The sequence below is a fragment of the Antedon bifida genome, chromosome 8 (assembly GCF_963402885.1).
Source record: "Antedon bifida chromosome 8, ecAntBifi1.1, whole genome shotgun sequence".
Taxonomy (NCBI): Eukaryota; Metazoa; Echinodermata; class Crinoidea; order Comatulida; family Antedonidae; genus Antedon; species Antedon bifida.
Genome location: NC_136233.1, coordinates 2,731,753 through 2,757,806, shown reverse-complemented (window position 1 = coordinate 2,757,806; position 26,054 = coordinate 2,731,753). Strand labels below are relative to the sequence as shown.

The following is a 26,054-nucleotide window of genomic DNA, read 5'->3' as shown; positions in this document are numbered from 1 at the left end:
AATCACGACGCGATGGGTCGTCTGAACTGTCGCTTGTGATTGGTCATTTCACGATTGTCTTGTGCATACGTATGTGTTGCGTTTATAGGAACCAAGCTTAGGGCGTCCAAGTGCATCATATTATTGTATATTAGGCCTGTATCATATTGTTAAATTTATTAATTAGCAAATTGTGTTTACATTAAAGTCTGTACACGTCGATTAATTGTGTTTTACAATGAATGAACATTAGTAATAACTATTATTTTGATTTGGTTAATCTGTTTTTGTCTTGCAGCTTTGAAATGCCATACTCGAAACAGAGGTTGCTGAATTTTCTTGCCAATTTTTAAAAGTGAACATAACTTTATGCTTTGATGCCGTTGACGTCCCATACCGAAGAAGGTAAGTTTTATTATGTAACTGATCATGCGCATTTAGATAAATCAATCACGAAGCAAATTGGTTGAATGTTCGAGTAATGAACATTGATCAGTTAACTTTATGGACCTATTTTCGCTTGTCATATAGTTGATAGTATGATTAAAATTTGTTAAATGACGTCATATGCACCCACTTCCAACACAATCATAAGGTTGAGTGGTAATATTGTAACCAATCAGAACACCGCGAGCTGATAACGCCACGCCTCCTATTGCGTTGATTGACATACTGTATTAACGCCTGCGCAACAATTACAAAAGTTTTATTCGTATTTAAATATTTTTTTAAAACAAAACACTACTATTCCGTGATTTGAGAGCAGATGACAGATTTACGTGGTGCTACTAACATAATTGTTGTACGTTTGTAATCTTTTGTGTTGAAATCGTAGATTTTGTGAGGCACCCCGCACCCCATTTTTAATTTTCGGTGCTTCCCTCTTCATTCAGAGTCACTTACCATAAACTTTCTGATTGTATAGTGTATTGTTCGTAATATGCTTAAATAGTCGAGAGGTACCTCCAGAGAGTCAGTCACAGCTTGCTGAACGCAAAGTACAGAAAAGAAAGGATTCCATTGAAAACTGTAAGTTTATTTGTTTTCTTTTTATATTACCAGTATAGTTCTAATAAAGCACGTCTTTTTGTGTCTGAAATTTCTTGTGCGCTGATCACACGTGAAAGCTAGTATTGGCGTGCATGAGGCTAGTTTAAAATAATCCGAATTTTGTTTGACAAAAGACGCTTTTAATTCGGTGTGTGTACAAATTAGGGCTGTTATAGGCCTATGTGGAGAAAACTGTTTGTAGGCCTATCGTATCGATCATCCCCAGATTCATAAAGCTCTGTCTACACTATAAAATTAGTTTGACAAAAAAGTGTGATGTGCCCAACTATAGTAGTGATATGCTTAGATATGGTATTGATATGCTTAGATATGGTATTGATATGCTTAGATATGGTATTGATATGACATCATCATGACCATATATGGGCACATCATATTTTTTGTCAAATACATTTTGATAGTGTAGACAGAGCTTACGAATCATAATCCTTGTTGAAGCGGATACTACGCGTCCACAAGTTTGGTTCCCACTAGGACGCGCAACGCAAGGACGTCATAAGCGTAACTCAAGTAATTTGACCAATCACGAATCATCCAAACTCATTTTTGATTAGTCATCTCACGTGCATTGCGCCTACTTCATTGCGTTGCGTCAACATGTGAATTAACATCAACCTGTTGTCTGTTTGAAAAGAATGAATAAACGTTTATATTGAAACCGGCAAACACAAACTTGATTGTTGCTAGTTATTTTATTTTTCAAAATTGTATCGATCATTAAAATTATGCAATATATAATGTTTGGCTTAATTTTGTTTAATTCCAAATTACAAGTATCAAAATCTGCCCCAGGCTATAATTGATGGGTTTTCTTCGTAGGCCGAAAGTGAATTTGTTACCACAGAATATTTGCTCACTGAATAGGCTACAACGTACGCAAAAGTGCTTCAAACTCTCCAATAATTACGATAAAAATAACCATTAAGCGGTGCGAATAAATACGTTTATTCATTTTCTGTATCCAAACCTCAATAGCATTGGCCAAATCGAGAGTACAATTCACCTACTAGACTTTTAATGCTCCTAGATTTCCAAATTCAGATTTATATTGTTAATTACTTTCTTTAAAAAGTGTAATTACATTTTCTGCTTGAACTGTTACTATTCATGGTCGCTATTTGTTTACCTGGGGTTTATGGTCATCGTGGCGGTGTTTGTATGTCACTCGAAGACGTGTTACCCACTTGAGTTTGGGCGCTACCAATTAAAACGTTTTTATGCTACCTGAATTTTGTTGTTGCGTTTACATAGTATTTTATAGCGCACAATTTCTTTTCAACTTTGTGTTTGTGTTGTATGCACTTGAAACTTGTACGTCGCCCTGCCGTTTGTTGATTATAGACTTTCTTTTTATTTTTATAGGTCTTTTCACTTTATCGATTCCGCACCAGTGCCCGGGTGAACTTTGTACAGAGTAATCATCATTGGTAAGAATTCCTTTATTGTTATTTACTTATTCATAAGCTTGCTACGACTGTTAATAGAGGTTACAACGGGTTATGTTGCATGTTAGGTTGTAATGGATCATCTTTTTCAGTTTTTTTTTTGTCATACGACTCTTACACAATTGAATTTTTAATTGCTCGAATTTCCAAAAGCGTCCCATACACGAAAAAAGTGTAAAGACTTTCTCTAAAAGTGCTCGTACCTTTCTCTCGAATAACGTTTTGACGTTGGTGGCAGCACAAAAGCAGTTGTTGCTTTTATGTTTACATATTTCCATATTTGTAAGATAACTTGCGTCGTTGTCGTGCCATACATTATTATAAGGAAAGTGCTTACATGAAAAAAGCTTCATCAGATACATGAATATAGCCTGCTTTATACAATACGCATGTCAATAATTATTTTTATATAAAAATACTTCTTTCTTGCGTTATGGGGCTTTCGAATTGCGACGACCTAACTAGGTCAGGTCAGGTCAATCTATCTAGAAACCATCAAAACTGTGTTGAGGTGGGGAACAATGAAGCACGTCCTCGCATGCGCACAATGAATAAACATGACGTACTTTTGTCTTCTGTCGTCGCAAATCATAAACTCCCTTTTTTTTTATTGTTTTAATTTAAATGTTTTCTTCTCTCTATAATTTGAACTCAATACATTTAATAATCGCCTTTTTGCTTGAAAAAAATCTTTTTACTGAATTGTTTTTTGCTTAATATGTGTGTTACTACTCTACTATACACTCTAATACAAACAGGTATATCTTCTTGTTGCTAAATATGGGCATTTTTTCTTTACTGCTTGGTGAATAGGGCCTGGTGCATTGTGACACATTTGGGACAATAATTTAACCTTATTAACACAAGTAACCGTTGACTAACCTAACGAAATTAACATTATAACTCTTTTGAAAATGGAAAAGCTAAGCGTTTTTCTTCAATGCATTGTTTTTGCTTTGCTTGTAAGCAACATTGTGCTTGCTGTTAATATTACGATTTCTAATTCTGGAGAAAATGATGATGATGATAATAGCTTATACGTTTTTGCTGACGAAGTAGAAATCTTGAAAGTCCGTATCGAAGATGCAGAAGACATATCGGAGTTAACTTTAGTGGCGGTTTCTAAAGATGAAGATATTTTTCGGATAGCAAATGATAGTATGAGATTTTCGGTGACGGCAAATGAAACCATTGAGATCGGTATTATGGGTGTGTTTGTTGGCATCGAAGATATTGAGCTCAAATTGGAGAGAGGTGATGACGTCATTATGAATGTTAACCATGTGATCAAAGTGAAAAGGCAGCCCTCTATCCTTGTTGTCATTTACACGTGGAGTATAACAGCTTGGCTTCTTATCTCTTATATTACTATGGGATGCAAGATGGACTGGAGAATTATCAGAGAGAAACTTCGCCGACCGTACGGTGTCCTTATTGGAGCGTTTTGCCAATTTATCATCATGCCTGCTCTTTCGTTTGGCCTAGCTAAACTGCTTAACCTGGACGACGCTGCAGCGATTGGTCTTGTTACTATTGGGTCATGTCCGGGTGGCTGGCTTAGCAACGTCTTTAGTTTGCTACTTGATGTCGATTTTGTTCTAAGTCTTACAATGACATTCATCTCAACCGTCCTAGCTCTCGGATTCATGCCACTCAACTTGTACTTATACGCGAGCCAGTTTACAGGCGATAACGAAGACCTGCAAACACCGTTTTTTGATATCATGATCCAGTTGGTTACTCTTGTCATACCAGTATTTATTGGTATGGTGATTTTATACAAGTTCCCTAAATTGGCTGACATCTGCCTAAAGTGTTTAAAACCGTTCGCCGTGATTCTTCTTGTTATTGGCTTCGGATTAGGAACGCCAGCGCAGCTATATGTGTATTTTTCTGACTGGGAAATATATGTGGCAGGGGTGTCCCTACCTTTCATTGGAGGCTGTATCGGCTTTGGCATCGCGAAGATCGCAAGAATAGAACTAAAGTCTTCTGTCACGATATCCTTAGAAACCGGCGTTCAGAATAGTCTGCTAGCTATCGCGATGGTTGGAATCTCTTATCCGCAACCAGAATCTGACCTAATCAACCGCGTACCGCTTCTCGTTGTTGTGTTCACCTCGCTGGAAGGGACCATTTTGACCATCGCCAAAGTAGTCGTTCAGAAATATTTCTGGAAGTCTGGAGGTGAATTGGAAGAGGTGGAAATCCGTAATAAGGATGAACATCCCGAAATGATAGAGATCGACGGGAAGAAGTGTATAACGTCTGTTTCGGTGGGGATTCAAGTTGGAGGAGAGGAGAACAGCGATAATGATGATGTATCCATCGATAATCCGGGTTTCACTGAGGATTAGTACGTCTAAAGTGTGGTTCCCACTAGAACGCAACGCAGCGTCGTATTGACGCAAAGTGCCGTATTGCGTAATCACAAGTGGGAACCGACGACTGCAAACATCACAGGTTTGATTTCAAGCAGGCGGGGGCAAACACAATTATTAGAAGGGCATTTTCTTACATTGCGTAGATTGCGTTACGTTGCGTCGCTAGTGAGAACTAAGCTTTACTAGTGGTATCACCAGTGAGACTTCTTTATAGATGTATTGTCCCCCTAAAAACATGAAAAATGAAGATTAATTAAATCAGATTTTTAATAGGTTAATTTGTAGTTTTAATAAAGTTAATCACTTCCGTAGAAAAAAAAACTAAAAAAAAAATGTTTTGACTTATAAAATAACACAATAAATGGTTAAATTCAACCAAAAATCCATTGACTGGCAGCCAATTTGACTATTTTTTGCTTTAAATTTCAGTTTTTTCAGGTAAATAAATTTTGGTTAGATCCAATTTTTGGTCAAAGTGGATAACTATTATGAGACATTAAAATGGCATATTCAGCAAAAAAAATAAAAAAATAATTTTTCAGGGGGACAATACATCTTTAAGTTTGGATTGTTAGCTAGCAATCAAGCTCAGATTGGTTTCCTTTAAAAATCCGGATCATTGTCTTGACAATTGTTCATCTGCATACATTTGCATATACACTTACTTAACTGTCTTTTATCAAAATGATTTCTAGTCATCAATAATTTCTTTTAAAGCGCGCAAAAGTTTGATATATTTGTTTGTTTTGTTTTTAGAGTCTATTTTAAAGCGCACATATATTTGTTTGTTGATTTTGTCTAGAAGACCATGTTTATATATTGTTGTGTACATACTGTATTTTAAGCGCGCAAAAGTTTTAAATTTGTTTGTTGTTTTTTGTCTAGAAGACCATGTTTATATATTGTTGTTTACATACTGTATTTTAAGCGCGCAAAAGTTTTAAATTTGTTTGTTTTTTTAGTCTAGAAGACCATGTTTTATATATTGTTGTTTACAGAATGTATTTTAAAGCGCACAGCAGTTTTATATTTGTTTGTTATTTTAGTCTAGAAGACCCTATATGTTTATAATTGTTGTTTACTTTCAGTATAATGTATTTTAAAGCGCACAGCAGTTTTATATTTGTTTGTTGTTTTTGTCTAGAAGACCATGTTTATATATTGTTGTTTACACACTGTATTTTAAGCGCGCAAAAGTTTTATATTTGTTTGTTATTTTAGTCTAAAAGACCCTATATGTTTATAATTGTTGTTTACTTGCAGTATAATGTATTTTTAAGCGCACAATAGTTTTATATATTTCTTTGTTGTTTTAGACCATTTTTTTTTGGTTTACAGTAAAATGTATTTTATATATTCAATTAGGAAACATGGGTTTCTTTGAAGTTGCACAAAAGTTGTTTAGTACAGTTATCTTGTTTTTGTCTTATATATGTTTATATATCGTCTTTTAAAATATAAATGTATTTTATATATTCAGTTAATAGTTGCACAAAAGTTATCGTTTTGGCCTCATATATGTTTATATATTGTTGCTTAAAGTAGAAATGCATTTTATATACAGTATTATATTTTAGGCATTTTTTATATAATGTAGATTAGGCTTAACTTTTGACATACGAATTACCGGCTCCAAAGGCTGTGTTTTCATCCGTGACACACACAGTTAGAATATTGGAAGTGTTCTGAGGTTATGAGCACGAAAAAAAAGGTCAAAATTAAACCTACCTCACATACCAAACATTGTGTAATATTTTAATAATAATAATAATCAGTATTTAATATGAATCCTCTCAAATTCAGCATTTTTACCGAAGTACATTTAGAATGCACTACCTCATATCATGGATACCTCACCATATCATGGATGCTTCATATCATGGATACCTCTATCATGAATACCTCACATGTTAGAGGAAAAATAAATTACTCCTTCATGCGCATAAACGTAATTCGTCAACGTTTAAACAGTATGTATATGTTTCTCTAAGCGCTTTGAGAAATTATTTGTAAATTTCGCCTCATAAATATTCAGGTTTATATTATTGTCCAAGATGCATTGTCCCCAAAAACCTGAAAAATGAAGATTAATTAAATCAGATTTTGGATAGGTTAATTTGTAGTTTTAATAAAGTTAATCACTTCCATAGAAAAAACAAAAAATGTTTTTACTTACAAAATGTTTCAGGTAAATACATTTTTTTTTCGGTTAAATTTTTGGTCAAAGAGGATAACTATTATGTGACATTAAAATGGCATATATAAATAATTTAACAAAATATTTTTTCAGGGGACAATACATCTTTAATATTATTAATAATCTTACAGATAAATAGATTTGCTATCCAATGAAAAATAATGATTATGTACTTAACTATATTAATCAATAGAGGTTAGTTAAATTGTACGTCTAATTAATGTTGTATTATTCATACATAAAAATCAAATTGCGTGGCCAGTTGAATAAAATTTCATTGAAAACAGTGTGTTTAAATCTTTCTTTAACTCATATCCTGAGATGACGTAATTACAATGTAAACTTATATCTAAAAAAACAAGTGGTCTTTAAGCGCCGTTTATTCGTCGTCATCAGTAATTTTCAAAAGTTCTTCGAATTTCGTATAACACCAGTTGCAGTCAGAATGGCGAAATCCGAGGTTATTAAATCTACCAAACAAACAAACATCGCAGACGGCGATACTATGGACCTGTTTCTGCTGAAAAAGAATTAGATTTAAGAAATCAGTTTAAATATACAGACCTCAATCAGTTTTGTTTTTACATCATTTACCACCATTCTCGGCGATTATTCTCATATTTCTGCATCCGTGCTTCGATATAAATCAACTTTGACTAACTTTACGTTACGTTGCATGACTACGCGCTGTCTGAATGGATTACGCGTTGTTGTCTGAATGTGACGAAGATGTCATTTCAAATCGGTATTCACTTTTCACTTGCTGCGGTGATTGCCTGGAGTATCATGGGTTTCATGTAACAATCAACATTTGTTGTTGTCAAATGTCCGCTTGACAACAAAAAATGTTTAAAAACAGTTCGTCGGGACACCAGGAGACGTTTGATGTTATTACCTTGATTTACCTTGATTATTAAACTAACCAGTTATTTGTGAGTCCTTCCTCATATCTGATGACATTTTAAAACTATCGGCCCATACTTTTTCCTCTAATGTTCCCGGATTTTCTACTTTATTTTTTTCCATCACATCACTCAACTTGTTCCTTAATGCGTTCCATCTTATCGCCTTCGCTCCTCTGACAAATCATTTCTATCTGTTCCCAGTTTCCAAACTAAGACTTGCGGTGTATATTCCTTTTCTTTTGTTGCATCTTCTCTTTGGAACAAACTCCCACCTTTTGTAAAACTTTTACCAACTTTTGACTCATTTAAGATTAATTTAAAAACTAATTTATTTAGCAATTCGGGATACAATGCGCCTTTGATCATCTTTTTGAAATTGGTGCTATATAAAATGTTTGATTATTGTTTGATTATTATTTTACAGACCTTTTGACCGATTACTCTTGTCACTGCCGATTGAGCTGTACTACTACCAATCGGTAAGTATCATTTTATTGTCATTTCTTTTGCGTTTTATTTATACTGTACTGATTCACCAGCTTCAATCGTACGACCTTTTGTCTGGGTTATGTTTCATTTAAAATTCCAAATTATAATTGCGCAAAGAATCGTCTCATTACACATTCATAGTACAAGTTTTGTCTGAATGTGCAAATGAGATATCACTGCGCTGACGGGTTTCCCATTCATACAATAGGGAGCTTTCGATTCGCGACGATCTAGGAACAGGTCAGGTCATGTCAATTCATTGTGCGCATGCGGAGTCGAGACGTGCTTCCTCGAAGCACTAGTTTTGACGATTTCTATGTTCAGACGACAACCAACAGTCGAAAGCTCTCTATTGTATGCAGAACAATTGCAATTCTTTCTTTATATTTTGAGCTTTAACTTTGTGTATGTTTTAACAAAAACTCTCTATTTGGTAAAATTACGACTTTGCAAAATTCCTTTCTATCTTCTTTTTCTTGGTTAAAGATTTTAATCAAGTTTTTTAGTCTTTGTGGTGTAAAAATGCTAATACACTTTGTTAAAAATCTTCTTTGTGAATTTAGTACAGAAGAAGTAGAAAACTAAGACCACGAACAAAATATAATAATTTATGCATACTATTTTTACATTGTTGACGTTCCATACACTCATCACATTACTTCATAGTCCTGTGGAACACGGACAAGTCTTGCTAAATTATATGTGTACAAATTGGCGCTTTTAATCTAGAAATATGTTTTGCACATTGCGGTTTTGTTTGTGCCTGTTTTTGTTTGTTTCTGTTTGTTTTGTTACAATACATGTTTGTCTTTTGTGCTAAATTTTTTGCTTTTTCTCCTTTTTTACTGCTTGGTGTATAGATCTTCTCAATTTGGGTTTGCTGGTGAACAATTAAATTTCGAAACAATTTTTGAAACCAATTATTTGTTGACTAATCTGGAGAAATAACATTGAACAGTAATTTAGAAAATGGAAAAGCTTAACTTTCTTCTGCGGTGTTTGCTTTTTAGTCTGCTTATTAGCGAAACGTTTGCTGTAAACATTACAATTTATAAATTTCCTAATAATGATGACGATGATGACAATGATAATGATAGCTTATACGTCACGGAAGAGGAAATTAGAATCTTAGAAGTTCTTGTTCAGGATACAGCCGACATATCGGATTTAACTTTAGTGGCGACTTCTACAGATGAAGACATTTTTCGGATAGCAAACGAAAGTAAAACATTTTCGGTGACGATAAATGAAACCATTGAAATCGGTATTCTGGGTGTGTTTGTTGGCATAGAAGATATAAAGCTCAAATTGGAAAGAGGTGATGATCTCCTGATGAACGTAACACAAGTGGTGAAGGTCAAGAGAAAGGATGCAATTATTGTTGCTATTTACACTTGGACTTTAACAGCTTGGCTTGTTTTGTCATATATTACTATGGGATGCAAGATGGACTGGAGAATTATCAGAGAGAAACTTCGCCGACCGTACGGTGTCCTTATTGGAGCGTTTTGCCAATTCATCATCATGCCTGCTCTTTCGTTTGGCCTAGCTAAACTGCTTAACTTGGACGACGCTGCGGCCATTGGTCTTGTCACTGTTGGGTCATGTCCAGGTGGCTGGCTTAGTAACGTCTTCAGTTTGCTACTTGACGTTGATTTTGTTCTAAGTCTGACAATGACATTCATCTCAACCGTCCTAGCTCTCGGATTCATGCCACTTAACTTGTATCTGTACGCGGATAAATTTGTTGGTGATAACGAAGACCTAGAAACCCCATTTTTCGATATAATGATCCAGTTGGTTTCTCTTGTTATTCCAGTACTGATTGGTATGACAATTTTATACAAGTTGCCGAAAGTTGCTGAAATCTGTCTAAAGTGTTTAAAACCGTGCGCCGTGATTCTTATCATCATCAGCTTGGGCCTAGGAATCCCAGCCCAGTTCTACGTGTTTTATTCTGACTGGGAAATATGGGTGGCAGCCGCGTGCCTGCCATTTATAGGATGCTTCCTCGGATATAGCATCTCGAAGATTGCAAGAATGGAATTAAAGTCTTCTGTCACAATATCCTTAGAAACCGGTGTTCAGAACAGTTTGCTAGCTATCGCGATGGTTGGGATTTCGTATCCTAAACCGGAGTCCGACTTGATAGGCCGCGTACCGCTGCTGATTGCGCTGCTGACGCTAATGGAAGGATGCGCTGTGACGTCAGCGAAAGTAATCATTCAGAAATATTTCTGGAAGTCCCAAGATGAACCGGAAGATGTGAAAGAGGTGATGGAGAAAGAGGATAAGCATGAAATGATGAAAGAGATTAACGGAAATAAAAATGCAGTTCTTCCAACCGTTTCCGTCGCAGTACAGGTTGGTGAGGAGAACTTCACCAATGGAACCACTGCCATCTCCCTTGATAACCCGGCCTTTTTAGAAGATTAAATTTATAGGCCTAGTGATCGTTAAAATAACCTTGTTTGGTTGCAACGCAAGTGAGTTGACCAATCACAAGCTATATTTTAATCGGGATTATCCATCGCGTCGTGATTGTTCAGATTAATTGCCCCGCGCTTACGTCATTGCGTCCTAGTGGAACCAAACTTAAAGGGGTATTCCAGCCACACAAAAAATGGTCATATCCCTTAACATATCTGCGCAGAAAGTCAAGTTCGAGTGTGCCTACCTAATGTATATTCGCTCTTATATATAAAATATCAAATTGCAGATAAATATCTCTAATATAATCTATATTTGGTAAGCCTGATAATAATGTTTTTAGGATGACAAATTTAAGTAACGTTAATGTTATTTAGGTCCCTAGTTTCCCACAATAAACCATTGTATTGATGGCGCATAAAACAATATTTGTAGTTTTTAAGAACAACAATAATAATGTACAGTAATATACTAACCGGTTTTATACGTATTTATCTTTTAGAAAAATATATATATATTTTAAAAAGTGGTTTTGGTAACTTAACTGAATTCAACCAACACGTCGGTATAAAATAATATAAAAAATAATAAAGAATAATTACATTTTATTTAATCCGCATAAAATTTGTTTAATCCGCATATTAACATAATATAATACTGGATTAAAGGGGTGTGTTTATTATTTTTTAATGGGCGGAATAAATCAAAATAAATTATATTATATTTTATGAATGTTGTGTTATATGAATTTCCTATTTTTAATCTAATGTTATTTTATGTATAAATGTGTTTTTTAATGAAAAAAATGTCTTATTTTAGCAAAAAAAAAGAGAGTTGGAAAGTAAATATGTTTATAGTAAATTGGACAATTATTTGCATTTTGCAAATTAATCAAATCGAAGATGTAAATATGTTTTTAATTTAGAAACAAATGACTGTGTGGTGTGTTATTTTTATGAATAAAATGTTATTGCAAACCATAAAAAAAGTGTTTTGTATCTGTGATGTAATTCACGAAAAGTTCACAAAATGCTAGTTTTAAATAGTGTCATGTCATCTTTCATACATATATTATGTTTGTGGCTTAGTTGCAAATATAAACATTTTGGCCCACATAGCGTATCATACATATACTTGAACTGGAATAAAAAATATCAAAAGCTCGTAAAGGAATATCAACATTGAAAAATAATTGAGGAGGCAAATCTGCTGAAATAGGCCTACATCATGCGTTCTGAAACCGCCGAGAGGAAGTGATATGAGCCTACTGCAGCCTGAGGAGTTGCCAGCCCAACTGGGCTTAGGATCATTTTGTTTGTTTCTATGATACAGTAACAGATTAGTTACACACATCTCACAGCACGTAGCCCTAATGAAATTCATCTTCTCTTTCAAGCTGTTGCCAAAAGCAATTTGTTCGAGTTAATAATTGTAATACGATGAGAAGACTATTATAATCGTTTAAAACATATATCGCAACCGCGCACCTTTAAAATGATTGAAAATCGGCTTGGAAAGTTACCATTCAACATGAATTAGAAATAGCTTACCTGCTCAACCGCGCACTTTTCAAAAAGGTGTAGTCTGCCACGCTGTGTCGTGTGACACCACATTAATACGCGAGTAATAATATAGGGCAGTGACTTTGTACGCATGTGCACTGGTGCGCCCAACGACAATTAGACAAACGTTTAAATATTCTATCTTGGCTTTCTAGAAGGCTCAAATATGCACGCTAAATAGAAATGATGTGTTAATAATGCTATTATGTAATGAACTGGTTTTTGTATGACATCATCATTGTATACATGACGTCATCATCGCCACCTCTACCACCAATACCATTTTCTTGGCACTCACGAAACATGCCCATTATTATCACCATCCAAGGTAAGTACATTTTTGTGTTTTTGTAGCTGTTGGTATTATAGTATGAAGTTGTCTAATAATGCATTTTTATGTTGCTATCTTTGCTTTGTTTGTTGTGATGGTAAATTAATGTACTTTTAAGCTCGGATAATCAAAACAATTTAAACATGTTGGTGATAAATTGACACTAAAATTTCAATATTACTTTTTTTCAAATATTTTTCTCATCTTGTTTTGCAGTATTTCGACAACAGGACAATCATGTTCGGAAGAACACGGTATTTCGCACTACCGGTACTACTATACGTGTTCGCACTAAGTGCGTGTGCGTATGCCGAGTTCAACCACACATTTGACACCGGTGATGACAACGACTACTTTATATTGGAAGAAGATGAAGTAAAAATCCTAAATCTTACTATCTTTGTCTCAGAAGACATCGAACTATCCTTTACGTCATCGGATGACGGCGCTTTTAAAGTCTTAACCGATGAAGTGTACGTGTACGCTGTTGAGTCACCGGTCACCGTGCAAATAGAAATACAGGGAGTGTTTCTCAGTATTGAGAAGCTCAAAGTAGAAATCACCGGGGGGACAGAAGACTATGAAATAGCGGATTTCACTGTAAAGGTCCTGCGGCCGTACTCGGTGTTAAGTGATATATTTACATACGCGCTGTTGATTTGGTTGCTGATATCATACGTGACAATGGGAACGAAGATGGATTTTTCGATTATTAAGACTAAATTTAAACCACCGATTGGAATAGTAATAGGGTTGCTTTGCCAGTTTATCCTTATGCCGTTGTTAGCGTATGGGTTATCGCACGCATTCAGCCTGTCGGATGAATCGGCCATCGGGTTGATTTTGGACGGTACATGCCCCGGTGGATGGCTTAGCAACGTGTTCAGTCTTCTGCTAGACTGTGATTTTGTTCTCAGTCTCACCATGACGTTTTGCTCAACCGTTCTTGCCTTGGGAATGATGCCTCTAAATTTGTTTATATATACAGGGACATTTGCAGAAGATAACGAAAATTTAGAGACTCCGTTTTTCGAACTTGTGCAACAGCTTCTAATATTGGTCATACCCGTCGGTATAGGGATCGTAATTCTTTACAAGTGGCCTAAAGGTGTTACGATTTGTGAGAAGTTACTCAAACCGTTTGCCACTGTGGTAATAATCATCGCGCTAGGCCTCGGAATACCAGCGGAGATATACGTCTTCTTATCACCATTAGAGATTTGGTTGTCAGCCGCGCTCTTCCCTCTGATTGGATCAATATTAGGCCTCGTGTTTGCGTTGATTGGTCGACTGGATAGAGCGTCAGCGGTAACCGTAGCTTTAGAGGTCGGAGTTCAAAACAGCTTACTCGCTAAAACTATGGTCGACCTTGCATACCCTGAGCCAGAATCAGACCTAATATCTAGAGTGCCTCTGCTTATCGCGCTCGTCACGCTTATCGAGGGCAGTATCATAACAGCTGTCTACGTTCTCGTCAAACGTTTTTGTTATAAAAAGGACGACGAAATTGATTTGACTCGTGAAGCAAAGGGCGTGGAACTCAGCCAAGGAAATGAAGCTGGTGGGCCTAAAACTGATGCAGACGTTGGCGCCCAATCAAATCCCGGGTTTACAGCCGAAAATTAAGACACTTCTGAAGATGATACTGTATTCATGGAGGTATTTTTATACCTCCATGCTGTATTATCTTAAATTTTGGTTTAAAGATGTATTGTCCCACTGAAAAAATAATTATTACAACTTTTCTGTTCAATATGTCATTTTAATGTCGTATTAATAGTTATCCACTTTGACCAAAAATTGGATCAGAAAAAAATTTATTTACCTGAAAAACTGTAATTTAAAGCAAAACCTGGTCAAATTGCCCATTTATTTTGTCATTTTATAAGTGAAAACATTTTTTTTTCTACAGAAGTGATTATTTTTATTAAAACTACAAAATAACCTATTCAAAGTCTGATTTAATTAATCTTCATTTTCCATGTTTTTGGGGGACAATGCATCTTTAACAGAATTATTTATAATAAACTATTATCGTATGATATGATGAAAAAAAACAACAAGTTTCTATGCTCTGATATTAGTTTATTTGTTATATTATTTAAACTTATAGTTAGAAATTCTTCTTACAATGAATTCCCCAACTAATCTTGGCATTTGTATCAATTTCTTATAATCAATATATATCGATTGTGTCGTTAATAATCTAAATTTATTGATAGTAAATTTACTTTCCAATTTTTTATTTAACATTTCATATTAATGTATTCTGAAATGTGTTTCTCTGATCCTTCGATCTTGTTACCGTGGCTACTTTCGACGCAATAGCACACTGAGCCATGACACTGGACAGCCTCGTAATCACCAGACACATTGCATTCTGGGACAAATGCTCCCATTAGTGGTTCACCCATCATGGTCTCATAACGTTCTCTTTGACATTCTGAAGAGAATAAATAACATTATTAAGCCAGTTTCCGGAAATGGCTTCGGAAACATGACGTAGGCACAACGCAAATAGATTGACCAATCACAATCGACAACGTGACGACCCATCACGTCGTGATTGGTCAAACTACTTTCTACGCGCGCTTGAAAGAATCCTATTTATAATACATTGTATAATTAACAAATAGTTGTATATATTAACATAATAATGATATGTAGGTAATACTGTAAAAAATTCTTGCTAAATTGTTATCGATATACAGTAGAACCCTATTAAGGGGACACCTTCAGGACGCAGAAGTGCCATCTTAATAGCGGTGCCCTTAATAGAGGTTGGCCGTAGTGTTAAAACATATTGGGCCTAGTTCATTTCACTAGAAAATATCCCTTGATTAGAGTGTCCCAAAAGAGGGGTGTTACGGTTGTATATAAAAGATATACTGTATAAAAAATGTTTATAAATAAATTTGTATAGAATTATAAAATGTAAAAAATGTTTTTTTTAAAGTTTTTTCCGAAAAGAAAAAAATTGTACATTTAAGAATTGACGCACCACATGTGACTTCATCGGCTTCCCATACGTCAGATTTACCTCCAATTCGGTTACCCTCCGCACTTACACAATAACATCTAAACAGAAAAACAATAATATGATAATATTCATCTTGAAACAAACAGTATAATTATTTGATATAACACAAGTAGGTACATTTATAGGCCCTTGGGGGATAAACTTAAAACCTTTGATAATAAATACATAAACCATTTTTGTCCCATTTTGAAGCACAAATTGTTTACTGTGAGTGTTGGTACTGTTTAAACACATAATTAAATTGTATTACTGACAGTTGCTTCTCAACGTTTGTATTGATTAAATATAAACGTCGTAATAGTGTATCGTTACATGTACTTTACTATTTCAATCGACTATGACACTCAGTGACAGTTTTAAGAACCGTGTCAATTTATTACGTATATTTGAAATCGCCAGTTTTTTACGCTGAAATTACTGTGTATTCGAGAACCATCTCTGTGGGCACGACCTAGATGGTACGCGTCTAGTGTAATAAAATTAACACAGTCACGTAACTACTGAATGCAAACTTACACGGCTTCTGTGCATTGTTTAGGTGAGAATGTGCCATCATCTTCGCATTCTGGCAGGTCCAACCCCAAAACTGGTTCGGTTATTTGGCTTTTTCGGTCGTACTCAGCCTGGCACTCTATTAAACATCAAATGCACAATTAATATATGAAAATATTTAATAATTGGCACGGAATCTGAAGCATTGCGGTCCAAAACGGCACCACGGTATTGAACCTTGTCGTATGCAAAGAATTGAAAAATATGCGCCGCTACTCTGGTGTTTAAAGCTCCATACATTAAGAGACTAATTTAAATGTGATTTGCTGCTAAAAGTAACATTAAATGCGTAAATGTAGTTTGCAAAGAAGTAATTAATGTGGTTTACCTCCGAGTAGGCTGCAGAGCAGACTATCCTGGTCGCAATACAAACCACTGGCACATTCCGTGTAAAGAGGAGCTCCGAATAAAAGTGGTGGACAAACTTCACCTTCTCCTGAAAAATCAAGTAACGCAATATTTTTTATCACAACGCGTCGTGACGGACGGACGCAGAGTTCGGATCATAGTACTGTGGTAGTTACGCATCGTGTCTATTTAAAGTACACTAATAATAATATAAGTGTATATTACCTAACTGGACTACACAGGTCTCACAGCAGCCGCAGTATCCGCCATTTGGTTCCAATCGACCATCGCACTCCTCAACGGGTTCGCATTCAAACTCCTTACAGGCTTCTGGCCCGCAGTATATGGCAGAGCTAGCTGCAACAGCGCAAATCAAAACTGACAGGAACAACTTCATGACTGATTGTACGACGTTTTACGGGAAAGTCTTGTAGAGGTTTTGTCTTAGAGAAAATGAACGAACGAGTAATACTTTCTCTTCTTTTTATACACTTTGACAGAATATTGTTGTATTGCGTTGGGAATTTGATTAATTTACACAGGTTTTGTGTGATCACAGATGGTGATAACATTAGCCATTGTCCAAACCTAACTATCTATATTGTTTTGTTTATCGATTACAGATATAAGATTGTGTATATTACAATATAAGAAAAAAGAGGCTTTAGGCTGATATGGGGTTTGTCATACGTGTGGATATTTCAACATTTTCAGCATTTTGATTCCGTTATCAATATTGTAATAACAGATAATAAATTAAATTAATAAGCTATATCATTGTAACGTGTTTCACTAATTGTCGTGAAGTAACCACGTCTATTATTTCGAAATCCAGTTGCAAAATATCGACTGAATGCATTTATTGAGGTAACATGCGCAGAACAAATTATGTTATTATTCTGTACATGCCAATATTTCGAAAATTTCCCTGTAGGCCTACAGGGATTTTTTCGAAAAATTGCTAAAATATCCACTTTTTAAAAATCAATAATTATGCCATAATATTGCCATATATATATATATATATATTTTTTTTTTCCAAAAATGGCCAATTTTCGACCTTTTCATTTTTCGATAAAACTGGTTACTATAGTACAATTGACATGCGCAGAACGCATTATTCGACTCTGTGCATGTTTATAATGCTATAGTAACCATTTATGTCAAAAAATAAAAAGGTCGAAAATTGGCCATTTTTCGAAAATTTCCCTTACTATAGTACAGGGATTTTTTCCAAAAATGGCCAATTTTCGACCTTTTTATTTTTCGATAAAACTGGTTACTATATCACAATTGGCATGCGCAGAACCCATTATTCGACTCTGCGCATGTTTATTATGCTATAGTAACCATTTATGTCAAAAAATAAAGGGGGCGAAAAATGGCTATTTTTCGAAAATTTTCCTTACTATAGTACAGGAATTTTTTCAAAAAATGACCAATTTTCGACCTTTTTATTTGTCGATAAAACTGGTTACTATAGCACAATTGACATGCGGAGAACCCATTATTCGACTCTGCGCATGTTTATTATGCTATAGTAACCATTTATGTCAAAAAATAAAAGGGTCGAAAATTTGCCAATTTTCGAAAATTTTCCTTACTATAGTACAGGGATTTTTTCAAAAAATGACCAATTTTCGACCTTTTTATTTTTCGATAAAACTGGTTACTATAGCACGATTGACATGCGCAGAACCCATTATTCGACTCTGCGCATGTTTATAATGCTATAGTAACCATTTATGTCAAAAAATAAAAAGGTCGAAAATTGGCCATTTTTCGAAAATTTCCCTTACTATAGTACAGGGATTTTTTTCAAAAAATGACCAATGTTCGACCTTTTTATTTTTCGATAAAACTGGTTACTATAGCACAATTGACATGCGCAGAACGCATTATTCGACTCTGCGCATGTTTATTATGCTATAGTAACAATTTATGTCAAAAAATAAAAGAGTCGAAAATTGGCCAATTTTCGAAAATTTTCCTTACTATAGTACAGGGATTTTTTCAAAAAATGACCAATTTTCGACCTTTTTATTTTTCGATAAAACTGGTTACTATAGCACGATTGACATGCGCAGAACCCATTATTCGACTCTGCGCATGTTTATAATGCTATAGTAACCATTTATGTCAAAAAATAAAAAGGTCGAAAATTGGCCATTTTTCGAAAATTTCCCTTACTATAGTACAGGGATTTTTTTCAAAAAATGACCAATGTTCGACCTTTTTATTTTTCGATAAAACTGGTTACTATAGCACAATTGACATGCGCAGAACCCATTATTCGACTCTGCGCATGTTTATTATGCTATAGTAACAATTTATGTCAAAAAATAAAAGAGTCGAAAATTGGCCAATTTTCGAAAATTTTCCTTACTATAAGTACAGGGAATTTTTCAAAAAATGACCAATTTTCGACCTTTTTATTTTTCGATAAAACTGGTTACTATAGCACGATTGACATGCGCAGAACGCATTATTCGACTCTGCGCATGTTTATAATGCTATAGTAACCATTTATGTCAAAAAATAAAAAGGTCGAAAATTGGCCATTTTTCGAAAATTTCCCTTACTATAGTACAGGGATTTTTTCCAAATATGGCCAATTTTCGACCTTTTTATTTTTCGATAAAACTGGTTACTATAGCACAATTGACATGCGCAGAACCCATTTATTCGACTCTGCGCATGTTTATTATGCTATAGTAACAATTTATGTCAAAAAATAAAAGAGTCGAAAATTGGCCAATTTTCGAAAATTTTCCTTACTATAAGTACAGGGAATTTTTCAAAAAATGACCAATTTTCGACCTTTTTATTTTTCGATAAAACTGGTTACTATAGCACGATTGACATGCGCAGAACGCATTATTCGACTCTGCGCATGTTTATAATGCTATAGTAACCATTTATGTCAAAAAATAAAAAGGTCGAAAATTGGCCATTTTTCGAAAATTTCCCTTACTATAGTACAGGGATTTTTTCCAAATATGGCCAATTTTCGACCTTTTTATTTTTCGATAAAACTGGTTACTATAGCACAATTGACATGCGCAGAACCCATTTATTCGACTCTGCGCATGTTTATTATGCTATAGTAACAATTTATGTCAAAAAATAAAAGAGTCGAAAATTGGCCAATTTTCGAAAATTTTCCTTACTATAAGTACAGGGAATTTTTCAAAAAATGACCAATTTTCGACCTTTTTATTTTTCGATAAAACTGGTTACTATAGCACGATTGACATGCGCAGAACGCATTATTCGACTCTGCGCATGTTTATAATGCTATAGTAACCATTTATGTCAAAAAATAAAAAGGTCGAAAATTGGCCATTTTTCGAAAATTTCCCTTACTATAGTACAGGGATTTTTTCCAAATATGGCCAATTTTCGACCTTTTTATTTTTCGATAAAACTGGTTACTATAGCACAATTGACATGCGCAGAACCCATTTATTCGACTCTGCGCATGTTTATTATGCTATAGTAACAATTTATGTCAAAAAATAAAAGAGTCGAAAATTGGCCAATTTTCGAAAATTTTCCTTACTATAAGTACAGGGATTGTTTCAAAAAATGACCAATTTTCGACCTTTTTATTTTTCGATCAAAACTGTTTACTATAGCACGATTGACATGCGCAGAACTCATTATTTGACTCTGCGCATGTTTATAATGCTATAGTAACCATTTATGTCAAAAAATAAAAAAGTCGAAAATTGGCCATTTTTCGAAAATTTCCCTTACTATAGTACAGGGATTTTTTCCAAAAATGACCAATTTTCGACCTTTTTATTTTTCGATAAAACTGGTTACTATAGCACGATTGACATGCGCAGAACGCATTATTCGACTCTGCGCATGTTTATAATGTTATAGTAACTATTTATGTCAAAAAATAGAAGGTCGAAAATTGGCCATTTTTCGAAAATTTCCCTTACTATAGTACAGGGATTTTTTCAAAAAATGACCAATTTCCGACCTTTTTATTTTTCGATAAAACTGGTTACTATAGCACAATTGACATGCACAGAACCCATTATTCGACTCTGCGCATGTTTATTATGCTATAGTAACCATTTATGTCAAAAAATAAAAGAGTCGAAAATTGGCCAATTTTCGAAAATTTCCCTTACTATAGTACAGGGATTTTTTCAAAAAATGACCAATTTTCGACCTTTTTATTTTTCGATAAAACTGGTTACTATAGCACAATTGACATGCGCAGAACGCATTATTCGACTCTGCTCATGTTTATAATGCTATAGTAACCATTTATGTCAAAAAATAAAAAGGTCGAAAATTGGCCATTTTTCGAAAATTTCCCTTACTATAGTACAGGGATTTTTTCCAAAAATGACCAATTTTCGACCTTTTTATTTTGCGATAAAACTGGTTACTATAGCACGATTGACATGCGCAGAACGCATTATTCGACTCTGCGCATGTTTATAATGCTATAGTAACTATTTATGTCAAAAAATAAAAAGGTCGAAAATTGGCCATTTTTCGAAAATTTCCCTTACTATAGTACAGGGATTTTTTCCAAAAATGACCAATTTTCGACCTTTTTATTTTTCGATAAAACTGGTTACTATAGCACAATTGACATGCGCAGAACCCATTATTCGACTCTGCGCATGTTTATTATGCTATAGTAACCATTTATGTCAAAAAATAAAAAGGTCGAAAATTGGCCATTTTTCGAAAATTTCCCTTACTATAGTACAGGGATTTTTTCCAAAAATGGCCAATTTTCGACCTTTTTATTTTTCGATAAAACTTGTTACTATAGCACAATTGACATGCGCTGAACCCATTATTCGACTCTGCGCATGTTTATTATGCTATAGTAACCATTTATGTCAAAAAATAAAAGGGTCGAAAATTGGCTATTTTTCGAAAATTTTCCTTACTATAGTACAGGGATATTTTCAAAAAATGACCAATTTTCGACCTTTTTATTTTTCGATAAAACTGGTTACTATAGCACAATTGACATGCGCAGAACCCATTATTCGACTCTGCGCATGTTTATTATGCTATAGTAACCATTTATGTCAAAAAATAAAAAGGTCGAAAATTGGCCATTTTTCGAAAATTTCCCTTACTATAGTACAGGGATTTTTTCAAAAAATGACCAATTTCCGACCTTTTTATTTTTCGATAAAACTGGTTACTATAGCACAATTGACATGCACAGAACCCATTATTCGACTCTGCGCATGTTTATTATGCTATAGTAACCATTTATGTCAAAAAATAAAAGAGTCGAAAATTGGCCAATTTTCGAAAATTTCCCTTACTATAGTACAGGGATTTTTTCAAAAAATGACCAATTTTCGACCTTTTTATTTTTCGATAAAACTGGTTACTATAGCACAATTGACATGCGCAGAACGCATTATTCGACTCTGCTCATGTTTATAATGCTATAGTAACCATTTATGTCAAAAAATAAAAAGGTCGAAAATTGGCCATTTTTCGAAAATTTCCCTTACTATAGTACAGGGATTTTTTCCAAAAATGACCAATTTTCGACCTTTTTATTTTGCGATAAAACTGGTTACTATAGCACGATTGACATGCGCAGAACGCATTATTCGACTCTGCGCATGTTTATAATGCTATAGTAACTATTTTTGTCAAAAAATAAAAAGGTCGAAAATTGGCCATTTTTCGAAAATTTCCCTTACTATAGTACAGGGATTTTTTCCAAAAATGACCAATTTTCGACCTTTTTATTTTTCGATAAAACTGGTTACTATAGCACAATTGACATGCGCAGAACCCATTATTCGACTCTGCGCATGTTTATTATGCTATAGTAACCATTTATGTCAAAAAATAAAAAGGTCGAAAATTGGCCATTTTTCGAAAATTTCCCTTACTATAGTACAGGGATTTTTTCCAAAAATGGCCAATTTTCGACCTTTTTATTTTTCGATAAAACTTGTTACTATAGCACAATTGACATGCGCTGAACCCATTATTCGACTCTGCGCATGTTTATTATGCTATAGTAACCATTTATGTCAAAAAATAAAAGGGTCGAAAATTGGCTATTTTTCGAAAATTTTCCTTACTATAGTACAGGGATATTTTCAAAAAATGACCAATTTTCGACCTTTTTATTTTTCGATAAAACTGGTTACTATAGCACAATTGACATGCGCAGAACCCATTATTCGACTCTGCGCATGTTTATAATGCTATAGTAACCATTTATGTCAAAAAATAAAAGGGTCGAAAATTGGCTATTTTTCGAAAATTTCCCTGTACTATAGTACAGGGATTTTTTCCAAAAATGGCCAATTTTCGACCTTTTTATTTTTCGATAAAACTGGTTACTATAGCACAATTGACATGCGCAGAACCCATTATTCGACTCTGCGCATGTTTATAATGCTATAGTAACCATTTATGTCAAAAAATAAAAAAGTCGAAAATTGGCCATTTTTCGAAAATTTCCCTTACTATAGTACAGGGATTTTTTCAAAAAATGACCAATTTCCGACCTTTTTATTTTTCGATAAAACTGGTTACTATAGCACAATTGACATGCACAGAACCCATTATTCGACTCTGCGCATGTTTATTATGCTATAGTAACCATTTATGTCAAAAAATAAAAGAGTCGAAAATTGGCCAATTTTCGAAAATTTCCCTTACTATAGTACAGGGATTTTTTCAAAAAATGACCAATTTTCGACCTTTTTATTTTTCGATAAAACTGGTTACTATAGCACAATTGACATGCGCAGAACGCATTATTCGACTCTGCTCATGTTTATAATGCTATAGTAACCATTTATGTCAAAAAATAAAAAGGTCGAAAATTGGCCATTTTTCGAAAATTTCCCTTACTATAGTACAGGGATTTTTTCCAAAAATGACCAATTTTCGACCTTTTTATTTTGCGATAAAACTGGTTACTATAGCACGATTGACATGCGCAGAACGCATTATTCGACTCTGCGCATGTTTATAATGCTATAGTAACTATTTATGTCAAAAAATAAAAAGGTCGAAAATTGGCCATTTTTCGAAAATTTCCCTTACTATAGTACAGGGATTTTTTCCAAAAATGACCAATTTTCGACCTTTTTATTTTTCGATAAAACTGGTTACTATAGCACAATTGACATGCGCTGAACCCATTATTCGACTCTGCGCATGTTTATTATGCTATAGTAACCATTTATGTCAAAAAATAAAAGGGTCGAAAATTGGCTATTTTTCGAAAATTTTCCTTACTATAGTACAGGGATATTTTCAAAAAATGACCAATTTTCGACCTTTTTATTTTTCGATAAAACTGGTTACTATAGCACAATTGACATGCGCAGAACCCATTATTCGACTCTGCGCATGTTTATTATGCTATAGTAACCATTTATGTCAAAAAATAAAAAGGTCGAAAATTGGCCATTTTTCGAAAATTTCCCTGTACTATAGTACAGGGATTTTTTCAAAAAATGACCAATTTTCGACCTTTTTATTTTTCGATAAAACTGGTTACTATAGCACGATTGACATGCGCAGAACCCATTATTCGACTCTGCGCATGTTTATTATGCTATAGTAACTATTTATGTCAAAAAATAAAAAGGTCGAAAATTGGCCATTTTTCGAAAATTTCCCTTACTATAGTACAGGGATTTTTTCCAAAAATGACCAATTTTCGACCTTTTTATTTTTCGATAAAACTGGTTACTATAGCACAATTGACATGCGCAGAACCCATTATTCGACTCTGCGCATGTTTATTATGCTATAGTAACCATTTATGTCAAAAAATAAAAGAGTCGAAAATTGGCCAATTTTCGAAAATTTCCCTTACTATAGTACAGGGATTTTTTCAAAAAATGACCAATTTTCGACCTTTTTATTTTTCGATAAAACTGGTTACTATAGCACAATTGACATGCGCAGAACCCATTATTAGACTCTGCGCATGTTTATTATGCTATAGTAACCATTTATGTCAAAAAATAAAAGGGTCGAAAATTGGCTATTTTTCGAAAATTTCCCTGTACTATAGTACAGGGATTTTTTCCAAAAATGGCCAATTTTCGACCTTTTTATTTTTCGATAAAACTGGTTACTATAGCACAATTGACATGCGCAGAACCCATTATTCGACTCTGCGCATGTTTATAATGCTATAGTAACCATTTATGTCAAAAAATAAAAAAGTCGAAAATTGGCCATTTTTCGAAAATTTCCCTTACTATAGTACAGGGATTTTTTCAAAAAATGACCAATTTCCGACCTTTTTATTTTTCGATAAAACTGGTTACTATAGCACAATTGACATGCACAGAACCCATTATTCGACTCTGCGCATGTTTATTATGCTATAGTAACCATTTATGTCAAAAAATAAAAGAGTCGAAAATTGGCCAATTTTCGAAAATTTCCCTTACTATAGTACAGGGATTTTTTCAAAAAATGACCAATTTTCGACCTTTTTATTTTTCGATAAAACTGGTTACTATAGCACAATTGACATGCGCAGAACGCATTATTCGACTCTGCTCATGTTTATAATGCTATAGTAACCATTTATGTCAAAAAATAAAAAGGTCGAAAATTGGACATTTTTCGAAAATTTCCCTTACTATAGTACAGGGATTTTTTCCAAAAATGACCAATTTTCGACCTTTTTATTTTTCGATAAAACTGGTTACTATAGCACAATTGACATGCGCAGAACCCATTATTCGACTCTGCGCATGTTTATTATGCTATAGTAACCATTTATGTCAAAAAATAAAAAGGTCGAAAATTGGCCATTTTTCGAAAATTTCCCTTACTATAGTACAGGGATTTTTTCCAAAAATGGCCAATTTTCGACCTTTTTATTTTTCGATAAAACTTGTTACTATAGCACAATTGACATGCGCTGAACCCATTATTCGACTCTGCGCATGTTTATTATGCTATAGTAACCATTTATGTCAAAAAATAAAAGGGTCGAAAATTGGCTATTTTTCGAAAATTTTCCTTACTATAGTACAGGGATATTTTCCAAAAATGACCAATTTTCGACCTTTTTATTTTTCGATAAAACTGGTTACTATAGCACAATTGACATGCGCAGAACCCATTATTCGACTCTGCGCATGTTTATTATGCTATAGTAACCATTTATGTCAAAAAATAAAAAGGTCGAAAATTGGCCATTTTTCGAAAATTTCCCTTACTATAGTACAGGGATTTTTTCCAAAAATGGCCAATTTTCGACCTTTTTATTTTTCGATAAAACTGGTTACTATAGCACAATTGACATGCGCAGAACCCATT

At 34.2% G+C, this 26,054-nt stretch overlaps 4 protein-coding genes across 4 annotated transcripts; 3 read left to right on the top strand and 1 right to left on the bottom strand.

Annotated features, from left to right (window-relative positions):
* The first annotated feature begins 343 nt into the window (after positions 1-343).
* Positions 344-14,683, top strand: LOC144849630 (ileal sodium/bile acid cotransporter-like). The gene is made up of 5 exons (XM_078706605.1): positions 344-384; positions 905-1,008; positions 2,413-2,477; positions 8,406-8,460; positions 13,010-14,683. Exon 5 carries the CDS (start codon positions 13,031-13,033, stop codon positions 14,417-14,419), a length of 1,389 nt encoding a protein of 462 aa, XP_078562731.1. The 5' UTR covers positions 344-384; positions 905-1,008; positions 2,413-2,477; positions 8,406-8,460; positions 13,010-13,030; the 3' UTR covers positions 14,420-14,683.
* On the top strand, positions 3,268-4,997 carry LOC144850353 (ileal sodium/bile acid cotransporter-like). Its single transcript, XM_078707618.1, has one exon. The coding sequence runs from the start codon at positions 3,410-3,412 to the stop codon at positions 4,850-4,852; it is 1,443 nt and encodes a 480-aa protein (XP_078563744.1). The 5' UTR covers positions 3,268-3,409; the 3' UTR covers positions 4,853-4,997.
* On the top strand, positions 8,963-11,728 carry LOC144849629 (ileal sodium/bile acid cotransporter-like). Its single transcript, XM_078706604.1, has one exon. It carries the CDS (start codon positions 9,440-9,442, stop codon positions 10,904-10,906), a length of 1,467 nt encoding a protein of 488 aa, XP_078562730.1. The 5' UTR covers positions 8,963-9,439; the 3' UTR covers positions 10,907-11,728.
* A 260-nt stretch (positions 14,684-14,943) lies between the features above and the next one.
* Positions 14,944-17,243, bottom strand: LOC144850019 (saxiphilin-like). The gene is made up of 5 exons (XM_078707182.1): positions 16,959-17,243; positions 16,714-16,821; positions 16,350-16,464; positions 15,795-15,871; positions 14,944-15,236 (listed from the first exon to the last, which is right to left on the bottom strand). Exons 1-5 carry the CDS (start codon positions 17,128-17,130, stop codon positions 15,040-15,042), a joined length of 669 nt encoding a protein of 222 aa, XP_078563308.1. The 5' UTR covers positions 17,131-17,243; the 3' UTR covers positions 14,944-15,039.
* Between the last annotated feature and the right edge of the window lie 8,811 nt (positions 17,244-26,054).